This window comes from Syngnathus leptorhynchus, chromosome 2 (genome assembly GCF_054491065.1).
Source record: "Syngnathus leptorhynchus isolate UIUO chromosome 2, UIUO_Slep, whole genome shotgun sequence".
NCBI classification, from domain to species: Eukaryota; Metazoa; Chordata; class Actinopteri; order Syngnathiformes; family Syngnathidae; genus Syngnathus; species Syngnathus leptorhynchus.
In genome coordinates, this window is record NC_141196.1 from 5,924,731 (window position 1) to 5,940,465 (window position 15,735).

Below are 15,735 nucleotides of genomic sequence, written 5' to 3' on the forward strand. Positions count from 1 at the left end.
TGCGCAAATAACACACTTAAAATTTTGAGCTCGGAACAGTGCTCCTCTCTAGTGGTCCATTTTAGTGCTCATTTGTGGCTCATTGAAAAGAAAAATAATAATCGACAAGGAAAAAATCCACTGACTGAGAATAAAGATTTTTGGGTATGGATGTTTGTCCTAATATTAATGTAAAATATGTAATAGCGTGCACGTGAAAAATTCGAGGACAAGCGTCACGTGACTGATCATATGACTTTCGGCTGCGTGACAATGTCAAACACGGAAGTAAACAGCTGACGGGCTGTCGAGCGTTTGCTGTCCACTTTCTTTTTATTTGCTGATTTCTGTTTTCTTTTTCACCCTAACGACCCAAACATGAAGAACATTTTGACGGTTCTCGTCATACTGAGCATGCTGGGGGTTGGAGTTTTTACGGAAGGGCAGCACGAATGGAAGCGAATCAACAAAGTCCAAGTGAGAACAACTCAAATTATTTATTTATTTATGTATGTATGTATGTATGTATGTATGTATGTATGTATGTATGTATGTATGTATGTATGTATGTATGTATGTATGTATGTATGTATGTATGTATGTATGTATGTATGTATGTATTTATCAATGAATCAATCTATCAATATTTTTAACTATCCATCTATCTAATCATTAAATTATTCATTCATTTATTTATTTAGCTCTTCTAATTGGAAGCAGATTGATGGCTTAATCAAAAGTCCACATTGTCTTTTAGCACGTTTTTTAAAAATCTCATTGGACGATGTACCGAACTGAGTGTTCATTGTATTGATTTCAACCATAGCCTTTCCGTGTGTAGGTATCAGGGTTTGCTTGGAAGAACTGTGGTAAACCAGACGCAGCGGCAGTGATGAGGACCCTTAGCGTATCTCCGGATCCCATCAGCATCCCCGGAGACCTGACGGCATCTGCATCCGGATCCACGTCCGTGGAGCTCCGTGCCCCTCTGAACGTCAGTACTGGACAAACGTAGATACACACACCAAGTGGACCTCCTCAAATGCGTATTCAGTCAATTGGTTTGAAATGATTTTTCTCACAGTTTGTTTGTAATTTTTTTCATGAGGCTCAAATGCCCCTGGTTGCCTTACAAGCTAAATCCATCCTTGGGGGAACTTGGGTTTTAGATTTATTGCGAGAGTTGAGCCCATTCTTAAGGCCCTACGTTCACCTCCTAACCCAGGCTTGATGCTACCTTAACCTTAATTTAGTCTTCAACTTCTAATTTGACACCTAAGGCCTGCCATGTTGTTATCTACTCAAGAGTTCATGTGACACTTGTATGATGGTGCTGTAAAATTATTTAACAAGTGGCAGGTTGTCAAGGTAACTATGGCCACAATACAAAGTTGAATGTTTTGAAATGTGACTTTGAACAATAACACCTGTAAACATCCTGACAGCAGTTTCTGGAATCTCATGCGCATGTTGCTGTGTCCTGGCCAGGTGAACGTAACTTTGGAGAAGGAGGTGGCAGGTTTTTGGGTGAAAATTCCGTGCTTGGATGAGCTGGGAAGTTGTCACTATGCCGACGTTTGTGACATTTTGAATAAGCTGATACCACCTGGACTAGACTGCCCGGAACCACTGCACACCTACGGACTGCCCTGCCGCTGCCCCTTTAAACCTGTAAGTGGCTCCACACCAGTACATAATCTGAATGCTCACTTCCACTTCAACTGGATTCGATCGTCATGTCAAAATGCTTATAACTTTCCCGTTTAATGATTTGAATGTCACTTGTTGCTCAGCAGATTTAAAGCCAATGGAGAATTTCTTTTCTCTTGTCAACTCGGTTGCTAACCAAAACAGCAGCTCACAGGCTCACTGATAAAAATCAATGAGTGATTTATTCTAAAAATGACTCCGAAAATGCACCAATAAGAACTCCTTATATTTTTGTTCTACATTTGCCACTCTAAGCAGAATGTAAAATATCAAATAACAGTATTCCAACCGATCACAAGTCTAATTCGCAACAATCGATCAGTGTGAAGACTGAAACAGGAAGTCAGTAGGCCCTGTGAGTAAATGACCTTACAGACATTTAAACGGCAACTCTGTATTAAATAGAAATGTTGTTTTTATTGTTGTCAGGGCTCGTACGCTCTGCCTCAGTCGGACTTCTTCCTGCCGGTCATGGACGTTCCATTGTGGCTCACAAACGGAGATTATCGTCTTCAGGGGGTGCTGGGTGGTGGTGACGAGGAACTGGGCTGCCTCAAGGTAGCGCTGTCTCTTCACTCAGAATAAATATACAAGCATCTTTTACAATAAATAATAATGCATGTTTCTTTGCTTCAGAGATTATGTTTATGTATATTAACGATAAAGACTACTTTGTGTTTTATTGGATTATTAGATGTGTTTTAAAATTGGTCTGGACTAATCTTTTTTTTTCTCCATTTATGATATTTTTTGTGGGATTTGGTGACTCAAAGATGGATGTTTTTTTTTAAAAATAAATATGACCACATTAAAATATTTGTTGATAATTTATTTAAAAAAAAAAAAAGATTCAGATAAATTAATCTTAACACTTTATGTCCACTAGAGGGCAGAAAAATGAGAATGTTTGAATAACGTAAACACTTGACATTTCTACTAACACACACAAATGCACGTAGGCACACACACACACACACACACACACACACACACACACACACACACACACACACACACACACACACACACACACACACACACACACACACACACACACACACACACACACACACACACACAGAAAAGTGAGTGCTGACGTGCGTTGGTCTGCGCAGGAAGATTCACAATGACAGGAAGAAACAATGAAGGCCACACACAACACACAAATGTTTTTCCTGTCTCATGACAATGTGTAAATCTCCCAAAATACACAAAAAAATTGTTTTTAAATATCCATCCATCCATGTAATCTAAGAACGTTTTTTTGTAAACATTGTCCAGACACAGCAGTGAAAACATTGTGCCAGAAAATGTGAGAACAAGATAATAATGTTAGTAGTACTTGCATTCAATCCTGAAATGATCACATTCAACATTGTCATTTGACAAACTTAATCATGTAAAATTCCAATCAATGTAACATTTCGTTTTGTTTCCCACTCGTGAATGTTCTCACGTTAGCGCGTTGCTAGCACGCTCTTGTAACGTAGCACCGAGCGAAGGCTTCACCTTTGACCCCTGGCTTAATGTTTGTTTGTTTGAGGAGAGTAGACCAGTCTGTGGAGGATGGAGTGTTGGCGTTGTCTGTCAACACTTGAGCGGGAGGGGCTAAAATACATCAGCCATCGTTTGTGATAAGGAAATATAGGGTGCATACTTGTGATGCATATGATGAAGACACACTATGTCGAGATGTATTTTATTTTATTTACATCTGATGTCATCCGTTGATTTAGCTGGTGTACATTCCGGCTGGTCGTGTGTCAGCCAATCAGATGAGATCACCAGCGAAAAACAAACATACACATATAAACTCCTGTCTCCACAACACACACACACACACACACACACACACACACACACACACACACACACACACACGCACGCACGCACACACACACACACACACACACACACACACACACACACACACACACACACACACACACACACACACACATAAAATAACTGTATATTTCTGCAAAGAATGTGTACAACGAGAAAGAATGCATTTTGTTTTGTCTCATGCCTGCCGACCCCCATCCTCCCATGTCTACGGCCTTCACCGCCACCCGACCACTTCCTTCACAGGAAGAGAAAAGAAAGACGGCAGAGGAGCTGAGGGAGGCCAAGATGGGTGAGGGAGTCAAAGTGGCCCAAGGAGTCGGCCGGCGTGGCGAGGGGGGTGATGAGGCGATGATGTGGAGGGAAGCAAACGGGTCAGGGGTCAGCGCGCAATCAGCGGCACAGAACAATTGCTGGGAAAAAAAGGTGAACGAGTTCAGAGGCTGTTGACATTTTACTATAAACATTGCATAAACGTAAACGGGAAAATACTTTAAAAAATCACGAAACACAAGTGTGGTTGGAATCTAATGTGAATGTAAACTAAAGTCATGCAACTAATTATATTTAAGTGTTGATAATGTTTTGGAACTAAACATAGGTATTAGAAGAACATGTTCTATATTTAAAGCAACCAAAAACAGATTGATTGCAAAATGGACATGATATGCCAACAGTTTTCAATAATTGCCACAACAACGGGCATTTAAACAAAAAAGGTGCAGTGACGCATGGTATTGTGCTGTCTCTCCTCACAGTGGCCACACAATGGTAACATCTTTGCGAAATACAACTGTGGCTAAAGCAGGAATGCATATTTTAAAGTTTTTCTATGTGTTTCAGTGCTGCTGTCTAAGACCACAAGCAACAATTCCAAAACAAAATATGTGAAGAGAAAGCTGTAATTGTACCACAGGGGTGGTAGAAATATGCCACTCACAATGGGCACATTTAAAACAGTCCATCCATAACCACCGGAAGTGTCTTCAAGTCGCATACACTCCAGACCGAAAGTTTTGGGAATCACGCTCAGGTTGGGAAGAGACTGTACAAGGGTGTCAGGTTTCCTGGAGACGGGGGGTGGATTGTCCTGGGATTCATTTGCATACTGCACACCCCACCTCCTCTCCCATTGGTCGAGCCTGTCGGCATGTGGGTACTCACTTCCAAACTTCCTCAGTAAGAGAAAAACTTTCCAGCGGTGAGGATGATGATGAAGTGTACGGCAAGATGGTGGAAGCAGCTGTTGGAGTGAGCAATGCCAGCGGTGATCAAAACGGGAATGATGATTTGCTCCTGGACCAAAACTAAAGCAGACAAAACTCTTTTTGTTTTACAACTGGAAAAAACCATCTGATCATCACTTCTCCTTCCATCTTATTTGATGATTTTATCAGATCTACATCGAGCACGGTGGACCTGAATCTAAAAATCTCTGATTGTTGTTCTGCAGCTCGGAAAAATGATTTGATCATTTTTATTTCATTTTATGTTTTTTTTTTCTGGATGTGGATGATTCAGTAGACATTTTCATCATGCTTCTTCTTCATTTCCTTCTGGTTCTGAACTTTGGCTGGAGGGTTAGCTGCTCTGAGCCGTCGTCCATCACCATCCAGTACCGTGTCTGGGAAGAGCAACCTGCAGGAACCCGGGTGGGCCGGCTGGTGGACGACCTCTTGCAAATGGATCAGGTGGGTCCTCTTGAGAACTTCCAGATTGTGGAACATGGGTGGGCCCTTCCCTTTGCCATCAACGCCGGAGATGGTGAGGTCTCCACCCAAGGCCGGTTGGACCGGGAGCAGTTGTGTCGCAGTGCTGACGAGTGCGAAGTGGCCTTTAGCGTCCTGTACAGGAAGAGCGGGGCGGTGCACTGCTTGCGGGTTCACGTGGAGGTGATGGACCTGAATGACCATAACCCCAGCTTTGCCAGCCCCGTCCAGGAGCTGGAGATCTCCGAGACGGCCGCCTTACGGATGCGGATTCCTCTGGAGTCTGCAGTGGATCCAGATGCGGGAGCCAACGGACTTCAAACCTACTCGTTGTCCACCAACCAGCATTTTGCATTGGATGTGACGTCTGCGCTAGGTGGGACCAAACAGGCAGAGCTAGTGGTAATCAAAGAATTGGATCGGGAAGTTCAAGGAACCTTTGAGCTCACCCTCGTGGCGTGGGACAAAGGGAACCCACCAAGGTCCGGGAGTACTTTAATCCGAGTAAATATTTTGGACTCAAACGATAACAGTCCTACATTTGAAGACAGTGCCCCCATAGTGGAGATACCAGAGGACACAGAACGTGGGACAACAATCATCCACCTCAAAGCTACAGACCCCGACCAGGGCACCAACGGGGAGGTGGAGTATTCGCTGAGTAAGCACTCACATCCAGATGTTCAGAGGCTTTTCTTTGTGGATCCACATAGTGGTGCTGTGAGCATCAGAGCTCCTTTGGACTACGAGGCCCAGACGTCCCATGAAGTGGTAGTCCAGGCTCGTGATCTTGGACCCAACTCCATTCCTTCACATTGTAAGCTCCATGTCAAGCTGGTGGATGTCAACGACAACGCACCAAGGATCCACATGACCTGGACTCATCCTAGTTCCCCTGCTGCAATGGTGCTGGAAGGTGCGCCAGCAGGCACCTTCCTCGCCTTGGTGATGGTTTCGGATGCTGACTCAGGAGAAAACGGGAAAGTGACAGCCATGATGCAACACGGTTCAGGTCCCTTCCATATTAAGAAGATCCATGGTGAAAATTACATGATTGAAACTGCAGGTGTCTTGGATCGAGAGAAGGTGATGGAATATAACATCACGCTGGTGGCGCAGGATTATGGAGATCCACCATTGTCCTGCGTGAAACACCTTCCCGTTCGAGTTCTGGATGAAAACGACAATGCGCCGCTGTTTTCCTTGGCCGTCTACAAAGCCTCATTAAAGGAAAACAACGTCGCAGGCTACCGTGCACTCAAGGTCCACGCGCATGATGCTGACTTGGAGCTTAGTGGCAGAGTTCTGTACCACCTTCATAACTCCAGCGACGTAAAGACTTCCACCCAGCCTTTCTCCATTCACCCGACCAGTGGCGTTGTCAGCGTCCTTCAACCTCTGGACTACGAGAAGTACCACTCGTATTTATTTCTGGTGGAGGCTGTGGACCAGGGCCACCCGCCCCTCAGGACCACAGCCACGGTGCAAATTGACATCCAGGATGTGAATGACAACTACCCTGTCATTAAGGAACCTCGACCCAATCATGGCGTGGCCCAGCTCATTGTTCCCATCAACGTGGACCATGGAGAGGTTGTGGCAGAGCTGGGTAGCATCGGCGAGGAAGGAACAACCCCTTTGCCTATCCAGCACTCAATCCGAGAAGGATTCGACGGATTTTTTGCCACTACCATAAAGGCTGAAGATTTTGACTCGGGACTGAACGGACAACTCCAATATTTCATCACCGACGGTAATCCCCACAGCCTCTTCTGGTTAGACCAATCCACGGGCCAACTCTTTGTCAATACCACTAATGCCACCCAGCTGGTTGGAAAAACTGTGAAGGTGGACATTTCTGTCTCTGACATGGGGACCCCCAGCCTGTCCACCAAGGCCACACTGGAGGTGACTTTCATCAACCTCAAGGACCACTTGAAGAACTCAGCCGCTGGGAACCGGGGACGGCTCAGCTTCACCATGATGCTGGCCATCTGCTTGGGGGTGACGTGCCTTCTGCTACTTCTCACCATTGCCTCGGTTACAACCTTCTGCAGACCTGACAAAAGAGAGTACCGGGCCTACAACTGCAGGGAGGCCGAGTCTACGTACACCCGCCACCCGCGTCGTCCGCAGCAAAACATCAGAAAGTCTGACATTCAGCTGATTCCTGTAATGAGAGAGCGCAAAGAGGAAAACCCACTGGATGAGAGCGAGAAGACACCACTCACTTTATCACACGAACAGCGTACAGAGAAACACTTTGAGTTGACACCGCTGACGATGAACTCCAGCTTCCATCCCCAAACGCACCTGGATGGCGATGTCCCTCATGGCAGAACACTGCGAAAGCCCGGAAACATCCAACTGGACGCTGCTTTGCCTTTGACACCGGCGAGTTCCTATCATACACTTCGCAAGGCAAGAAACCCGTCGTCAGCGTCTTCTTCAGGATCCCATTCAAGCACGCTGAAGCGGAAGACGGCGGAGGCGACGACTTCCACGCCTCAGGCAACCCTCAGGAGACCCAAAATGTCGGAGAGTCGGGGCTCCAGCGATGCGGAGCAGCAACAGATCCTCCGGACTCTAGTGCGACTATCCATGGCGGCCTTCGCAGACTCCATCGAGCTCTCGTCTGCCTCTCCGGAAGTGCAAGTGAGTCTGCAAGTCTCTGTTTAGGGTAGGGGGGGGGGGGAGGTCATAACCTAATTGACATGCATGATTTTAGTTGCATATGTGTGCCATGGCTGGCAACCTCTTCAGGGTGTACCCCACCTAGTGCCCAAAGTCAGTTGAGCCTAAAGTGCTAACATGCTAATGCTAATGATACGTTCCCCATAGTTGTTGTGTGCGAAATTGTACAAACTGCCCTTTGAATATGCGTGCTGTTATGCTGTGCTTCTGAGCAGCACGAAGATACAGCTACGTGATGTTCATCTATCACATGCCTTCAATCTTCATTCCAATCCGACGTGGGCAGGGCTCCAGTTACTTTGACTTTTACGACTTGACCTGACCTGACCTGAGCTGACTTTGTGTTAATGATTTCCCTAAATCTTCTCAATGTCCTTTTAATAATGCCAGTCTTATTTACTCTCTAGCTTAGTCTGTGCATTAATTGTGTTGGCCCGCCATTGCCAATATGGATTCAACATGTGCTTACAGTTAGCGTGTGGCTAATTAACTTACACCCCTTCCCCATTGCCTCCCTCTCTTGCCGTCCCCCGCAGGGTTTGAAATTAATCTGAAGTGAAGTCCATTAGAGAATTGGAAGGAACACACACATGCACGCATACACACACACTCGTGTCTGAGTAAATCATCAAACAGGAGCCTGGAAAAAAAGCAGTGAGGCTGTGTCTGTCTGTGTGTGTGTGTGTGTGTGTGTGTGTGTGTGTGTGTGTGTGTGTGTGTGTGTGTGTCTGTTAGGTGAGTGATGAGTGTGATGGGCAAAAAGCAGAACGTGTATTCACGCTCTTGTGTATCATTCGTCAGTGTCATCTGCCTCCAGAGACTGCTTTCAACTCAAGATCACATATCAATGCACAATAAAATGTGTGTGCGTGTATGTAAGTTAACACCATCGCTCCGCTTTGACAAAACCAGGCAAAATGTCATTTTTGCTACAAAGGCAAACAAGTGAAAAGATTTTAAGCCAGTCACGTTACATTCACAAGAAAGCTATTATTTTTTAAACACTAAATTGACTTTGTTTTAGGCCACTTGAGCAAATTTAGGGAAAATATTTGGATCAGGAAACATATTTTGAAAAAAAAAAAAAAGGCTTGATCGCATCATTACATCATTAAAGTCAGTAGCCACAGTCTGAGAGTGTTAGTAGTGGTTAGTACTAGTTGTCATTAGTAGTGCCAAGTAGGCAGCGCTCGTTAGTAGCTGGGGCTTCTTGCTGCCACATTAGAGGTTTATCTCTGGAGTCATCATTTATAGAACTATTCATCACCTTGAGGAAAAGGAAGCAGTTAGTGTTTTTACCCAGCATGCATCACTCTTCACGCGCCCCGGTGGCCTATTTGGCAGTAGAACTGCTTCGGACGTCGGCCTCCTCCCTCTGACTTGGAGAGGAAGTTTTGCCTGTTATGCGCACACAGACACTATGCACACATTTCAGCGTCCATCCTGGAAGGAAGGCAGCCAAAAAAAAAAGAAAAGACTTTTTTATGCTCAGGTCACTTCCTGCAGAGCACACGTGCAAAAACACACAAAGTCATATATTTGTCTACACGCACACACACGTTGAGAGATTAACCTTCTCTATGATAGACATCAGCAGCTGCTTCTCCTGTAATAAAAACACACATGTAATAAAAACAGGATTTTCCACAAGTCACATGACTTAATTATATGAAAGTCATAATGTCACATGACTTACGCATGTCACGTAAGAGCCAGTAGTTTGTATGTAGTAGAGGTCACGAGTGCCAACTTGCGTGCATACATCCCCAGCCCCCCCAAACACACTCTCCTCTCTTTTATTATTTTGCCGTTGATAAAATTTGGATGTTTGTGTCGTCTTGCAGCAGATTTCGCAGCTGTTGTCGCTCCTCCGTCAAGGTCAGCTGCAGCCTCGGACCAACTTCCGCGGAAACAAATACTCTCACCGAGCCGCCGGGAGGTCAGTCTGCATCCTCTCTCATCTTCTTCCTCTTTGCCCACAAAAAAAAAAAAAAAAAAGCACAAAGGACAACATTTTGACAACAAGTTTGAAAATCCTAGACCCCCACACCTCAATGCATGGAAACACTAACTTTTTGGGAGTGTTTGACTTTTGGGGTATGTTCCTAACATTTTGACCATCTCATGAAACTGAATAAGGTGGTGGAAATATCCGGAACATCTGTCAGTATGATGCAGTATTGCAAAGATAAACACTGGAAGTTTTTGTGAAGACTCATGAGTGTGATTGTGTGTGCGAGACAATTTTCTATGCCTAAAATAAACACAACAGACAAACAGGAAGTCAAACAATCACAAGAAGTGAGACATCACCTGACACTTGATTTTGAGCAAAAACTGTACACAACTGAATCTTAAGTGAGGTATTTTGGTTGTGTGTGCACGCTCATAGATACGCAGGTCAGGACTGTCCTGACTGGCAAAGCACCAAGGACAGCGGGCATGGCGAGAGCGAGGCGGGGGACATGGACTGGGACGCGGGCAGGGACTCGCCCATCGACCCCCAACTTGAGGAGGGACTTCATAACTTGCTCAATCACTCTGGTACACACACACACACACACACACACACACACACACACACACACACACACACACACACACACACACACACACATACACACACACACACACACACATACACATACACATACACATACACATACACACACACACACACACACTCGTGACTCAAATGTTCAAGCTCGAGTATTATTTAGCATGCCAACTAGTAAACTTAATTCGTTCTTTACAGAATGTGACCTGTGTTGTTAACTGCATTTTACGTTCATATTCAACCTTCAAATTATCTGTGTGTAATAAGTATGTTTGTGAGTCATGTGAATGTACGTGTGCTTTTGTGTCTTCCTGCTATTGTGGTGGTCTGAGCCCTGAGGCTCCTTAAGGAGGGAATTACCTTGGACAAACACTGTGTGTGTGTGTGTGTGTGTGTGTGTGTGTGTGTGTGTGTGTGTGTGTGTGTGCAGGTGTGTGCGCGCGCTTTTGTGGGCTCTTTGAATCCGCCGCCAACATTCCAATTCCCTTTTTTTTCCTTTTGGGCCCGTTGACTTTTTTCTTTTCCTTCCTGCGAGGTGGGGATTTAGTTACACTTCAAGAGGAGGAGAAGAAGTGAATTAATGCAATATCCATCTTCTGTACGGCTGAAGTCTGGTGGGGGAGGGTGGCGGGTGAGATGGAATAAAAAATCAAGACGGTCAAAAAAAGAAAACAATGAAACACCCGTTGACCCGTTAAATATAGAGAATGAAAATTCAAAATCAACATGGAAGTAAATGTGAAGCAAGAAAACATGAAGCGCCAAATCAATATTTTAACAACTAAAAATCACAAGGAAAAAAAGTCAATCGCAGAAGATATGAAACTGACTGACAAACAGGTTCAAACTGGAACTTGTGGGCTGCCAGATAGACATGCTAACCGGATGGTCCACCATGTTTTTTCTCTGTTTTTTCCCCCCAGCTAAAACTTTAAAAGGTTTTCAAAAGGATCTAAACTTCTTAAACAAAGACAGGAAAAAAGGGGCTCAGAATGGGCGCCAGATCCCTAACTACTACTTGTGTGTGTGTGTGTGTGTGTGTGTGTGTGTGTGTGTGTGTGTGTGTGTGTGTGTGTGTGTGTGTGTGTGTGCATGCACACATTAATGGCTTGCACGTGGTTGTGTTCAAACAAAGGAGGCAACTGAAAGAGATTGACTTCTTTAAAAAAACATCATCTGGAACGATTCTTGTTTGCCATTTAAAAGTTGTTGTTAAAAAGAGAATAAATGAAAATAGAACAGAAAAAGAAATATAAGCATTGAGTCAGTAAAAGATGTCAAGGCTGTCGTCACGGCAACTACACAAACAGGAAGAACAGACAAAGACGCCAATCACAGAAATAGCAATAACGTGACATTGGTGTTCTTACAGAAGACATCAGCGACCCGTCGTGGATGGCGCGTCTGTCTGTGACCCTTTCGGGAGATTACCATGACAATGTCTTCGTGCCCAACGAACCGCCATCCGATGACAGCGAGCTGATGCCACGTCACGCCTTGGATTCCTCATCTTCCTTCTCCACTTTTGGTACCACAACATATATTTGTGCCTGTCATTGTGTCGCGTAATGCTATTTGATGATATTTTTAATTTTCTGGCTCTAAAACTGTATTGTCACATTTGGAATGAACTAAAAAAAAACAACCAATGCCAGTTTCAGATAGCAATGTTGCCTTTGTTATGTCTACCATGAGTAGACCAACCAAAAAGTTTCAACAACCCCACCAAAATCACAAGAGGTCAGCCATTTTGGTTAGAAGGAGCCATTTTATGAGTCATTTCATTTAAAGAGGGCATCTGATAGATATCCATTGCGACTAGACCCACAAAAAATCCCACAAGCAGCAATCTCTGAAAAGACGCAGGAAGTCATTTTGGATTAAAGCAGCCATTTTAGGGATAAGTCACAAGTCAGTTTAGAAAGCATTCTAAAGTTACAAAATAGTCTCAAAATGCCACAAAGGTCTGCATGTTTGGTTGTAAGGCATTTCTATGTTATTTTATTCTTTAAGTGTGCCAATAATTATGGTCAGAAATGATAAATGGAACTCTTGATACCTCTCTCAGGGAAAACCCCAGACAAGGACGGCCCACTGGGCGGGGCTTTGCTCTCGGAGGTCAGCACACTCTTTGAAATGCTGATGACGCAGAAAGCCGACGCCCACCCCGGCCCTCGAGCTGACGTTCTCTACCGGCTGTCCTCGGCGTATCGTCGTTCATTGGAGGCCGACCCTGCTATGCCCGCTACGAGCAGCCCAATGAGAGGTCTGGCATCGCATCCTGGACGCTTTTAACACTGGGACCCAAAGAAATCACATGAAAGTGAGTCTTATGTCTGATCATCTCATTTTGTTCTTTAATTTAAACCACTAAGTGATTTGTATATGCTTGACTGCAACATTTCCTAACCAAAAGGTAAAAAGATGCACAGTGTGTTCAGATGGTGCTTAAATGACCCAAATTTGCCTTGACCAAAACTAAGATTTTGGTTTTTCATCCTATCCTTTGTAGTCTGAGGAACAAAAAGGGAAGGGAGCCATTTCAAAACCAAAATGGCTGCCTTGCGCTATCTTTTCAGTTATGTCTTCGAGAGACCTTTTTGGAGATCGTCTCAAATTTTATGTTTGCTATGGGAGCTCGACTTGAAAAAACAAAATCATGTGTGATAGTTACTCAGTTAAATGACACATTTTGAGGATCAAAAAACTATAGCCCCAACCAAAAATCCCAATCAAGCAAGACTCCCAAGAACTATGATATCATTTTGTTTTGAAAGTTTCATATTTCGTATTTGAATATTAATTTGGGTAATTCTATGTTGTGCCATCGCCGCACAGTGACAAACATGAAGTCAGATTGCTAAGCAAACAAGGTCAGCTTAGAAAAAAAAAAAAGGCAATTTTGACATGTTTGAGTGTTTTAATGTCAAATACTAATTGCACTGACAAATGAGCAGGGTTTTTACGGAACCCAGTTTTGTTTTGCGTCAACACTGAATCAAATATGACTTTATAAAGGAAGAAGACAAAATGACAAATTGTCACGATAAAGTTGCCGGGTGGATACAATGAAAGGGGGGGAAACAGGAAGTGTGAGAAAGGAAGTAGCTAAATGAAAGGAGGTCAATGGCTACCAGACTGATGTTTTGTTTGAAAATGGCTTATTAAGTGAGGGAAACTTTATGTATGTGGGGATGTATGGCTTATGTATGGGGAGGGGGCAGCATGGCAACCTGCTGAGAACACATGTTGACTGATGAGCAGACTTGAAATGCTACAAACTATTATTGTTCATGGGAGGAAAAGCACTCTGTACATAATTCTGGTTCCTTATCACATGTTTGTACGTTTCTTTCCAATAAACTGAAGATGATGTTGAAACCTGTGTGCGTGTGTGTGTGTGTGTGTCTGTGTGTGTCTGTGTTTGTGAGGGTTTGGTTGGTGCACTGGTCCCCTCTATTGGTCATTAAATGGATCACACCCGTGGAAAAACCTCTGGATTCCAGATTTTTTTTTTTTTTTTTTTTAGCCCTGCAACATTGGACTATAGATTCATTATTAATTATTGTTATTATTTCTTTTTTATTTTTGTCATTTGCGTTTAATTATGAACGAAAGATCTTAACAGATGATGCCAACAGCCAGTTAAGATAAATATTGAAAATGACAATAAAGAAAATAACAACAAAGAAAATGATTTTTAAAAAATGGCCTCAGAAATAAAAACAAAAAAGGGGCAACAATGACAAATACAGGTATAACCATAATGACAATATGAACAAAAGCAAAAAAGGTTAAAACAGGTGTCGACAGCAAAATAAATAACCAGAAAAAACACCTTAAAGACAACATAAAAATCACAACAATAGCTATGATAAGAACTGAAATGAAACCACACAAATAATATATATAACAATAAATGCAATAATAGAGAAAAAAAAAACCAATGACGACAACAACATTAACAACACTCACAGCAATACAACAAAGTCCAACAGTGGCAAAACAACCAAAACCATGTTCACAAAAAAAGAACAACATGACAAAAACTATCTAAAGATAACAAAATGGGCAACAATGACAAAACTGCCTCAACAACAACAAAATAACCACAAAAACAATCACCGTCACAGCAAAAGAAAACGACCAAAAAAACAAACAATGTCAAAAAAAAAGCGTCACAGAAAAAATGACTAAATCTGATGGAAATTTGTAGGCACGTAGAAGGCTTTGCTGTGATATGGTGTTCATATAATGCCTGAGCTTTGTTGTCATGGCAACCTAAGTGATATATAATCAAAAATGGAAAGGCTGTTAAAATGGACAAATCCTCTCTCCCACACTCCCATTTGCCATGTTGAATAGGGCGTGTCGCATATTTAGCACCCGTCGCACATTTGTCTTGATGATGAGGTGAAAAGGTTCCCGCGCTAAGCTCGGCTAGGCCGCCATACATCAGCGGGATATTCAACAAACGCTGACTCGGCTTGCTTCATCTTCCACTTAGACGTTCGTTTGAAATCCAAAGAAAGATTTAGAGTGCAGGCGAACGAGCGAGCAAAAAAAGAGCAAAACAAACACTTTGCTTCTCTGGCAGCGTACACGTGCGCTCGCGGCTAATGCGCTTTGGTATTAAATGTGCCACAGCGACTCGGAATATGAGCAGAAATGTAATAAAATTCTGATTAAAAGCAGTCTGCTATTGAAGTACAGAGTTCGGCGGAGTAAAAGTAACAGAAATATTAGCCAAACAATAAAAGTAATACAACAAGTGTTTTAATTTTCTTGCCATCATCTTGATACACCAACTTAAAGCCCAGAATTCGACAAGAAATGTTTGCATAAAAAAAAGTAACATAACTACAGCAATGTTGCAGCAACACAATGAAAATGTCATAAATTGATTTGAAATATACTCAACACTGTCAGAGCTGATTTTATATAACAACAACCGCAACACATTAAGTTGGAGAATATTCACATTTATTACAAGGCATGAGCAAAAAACGATGCAATTTCAAAAGTATTATGAACGAGTCACCACAAAAATGTTGCAGTTTCTTCTCGTGTTGTTGCAGATCAAACCACTAGAGGGCAGCAGTCTCCTGCAGATAAACGTCTGACTCAGGGCCGGTGACAGGAATAGAACATCACAGTCAGTCTTGTCTTCCCTCCCAGAGTCAAACTCCTTAAAAAACAAAAAAATTAGTCAAAACAAAATGCAAATGATTGATTTTGATG

At 43.2% G+C, this 15,735-nt stretch overlaps 2 protein-coding genes across 5 annotated transcripts; both read left to right on the plus strand.

Moving 5' to 3' along the window:
* The first annotated feature begins 237 nt into the window (after nt 1-237).
* gm2a (ganglioside GM2 activator) lies at nt 238-2,505 on the plus strand. The gene is made up of 4 exons (XM_085905504.1): nt 238-456; nt 821-973; nt 1,468-1,650; nt 2,119-2,505. Exons 1-4 carry the CDS (start codon nt 358-360, stop codon nt 2,272-2,274), a joined length of 591 nt encoding a protein of 196 aa, XP_085761630.1. The 5' UTR covers nt 238-357; the 3' UTR covers nt 2,275-2,505.
* Nucleotides 2,506-2,661: 156 nt separating this feature from the next.
* On the plus strand, nt 2,662-13,870 carry pcdh12 (protocadherin 12). 4 transcript variants are annotated; one of them, XM_085906308.1, is made up of 6 exons: nt 2,662-3,960; nt 4,378-7,898; nt 9,782-9,876; nt 10,330-10,481; nt 11,867-12,022; nt 12,563-13,870. In XM_085906308.1, the coding sequence occupies exons 2-6, from the start codon at nt 5,070-5,072 to the stop codon at nt 12,787-12,789; spliced, it is 3,459 nt and encodes a 1,152-aa protein (XP_085762434.1). In that variant the 5' UTR covers nt 2,662-3,960; nt 4,378-5,069; the 3' UTR covers nt 12,790-13,870. The 4 variants fall into 4 exon arrangements, with proteins under 4 accessions (XP_085762434.1, XP_085762432.1, XP_085762436.1 ...); XM_085906306.1 differs by having other exon boundaries at nt 2,662-7,898; XM_085906310.1 differs by having other exon boundaries at nt 2,662-7,898; nt 11,870-12,022.
* Nucleotides 13,871-15,735: the final 1,865 nt, after the last annotated feature.

Excerpts from the sequence above, each read along its gene's own strand:
- pcdh12 (XM_085906306.1), top strand. The coding sequence starts at position 5,070 with ATGCTTCTTCTTCATTTCCTTCTGGTTCTGAACTTTGGCTGGAGGGTT. Across the intron at positions 7,899-9,781 it reads CTGCCTCTCCGGAAGTGCAA|CAGATTTCGCAGCTGTTGTC; the intron begins GTGAGTCTGCAA and ends GTCGTCTTGCAG. Across the intron at positions 10,482-11,866 it reads TAACTTGCTCAATCACTCTG|AAGACATCAGCGACCCGTCG; the intron begins GTACACACACAC and ends GTGTTCTTACAG.
- gm2a (XM_085905504.1), top strand. The coding sequence starts at position 358 with ATGAAGAACATTTTGACGGTTCTCGTCATACTGAGCATGCTGGGGGTT. Across the intron at positions 457-820 it reads AGCGAATCAACAAAGTCCAA|GTATCAGGGTTTGCTTGGAA; the intron begins GTGAGAACAACT and ends TTCCGTGTGTAG. Across the intron at positions 974-1,467 it reads AGCTCCGTGCCCCTCTGAAC|GTGAACGTAACTTTGGAGAA; the intron begins GTCAGTACTGGA and ends TGTCCTGGCCAG.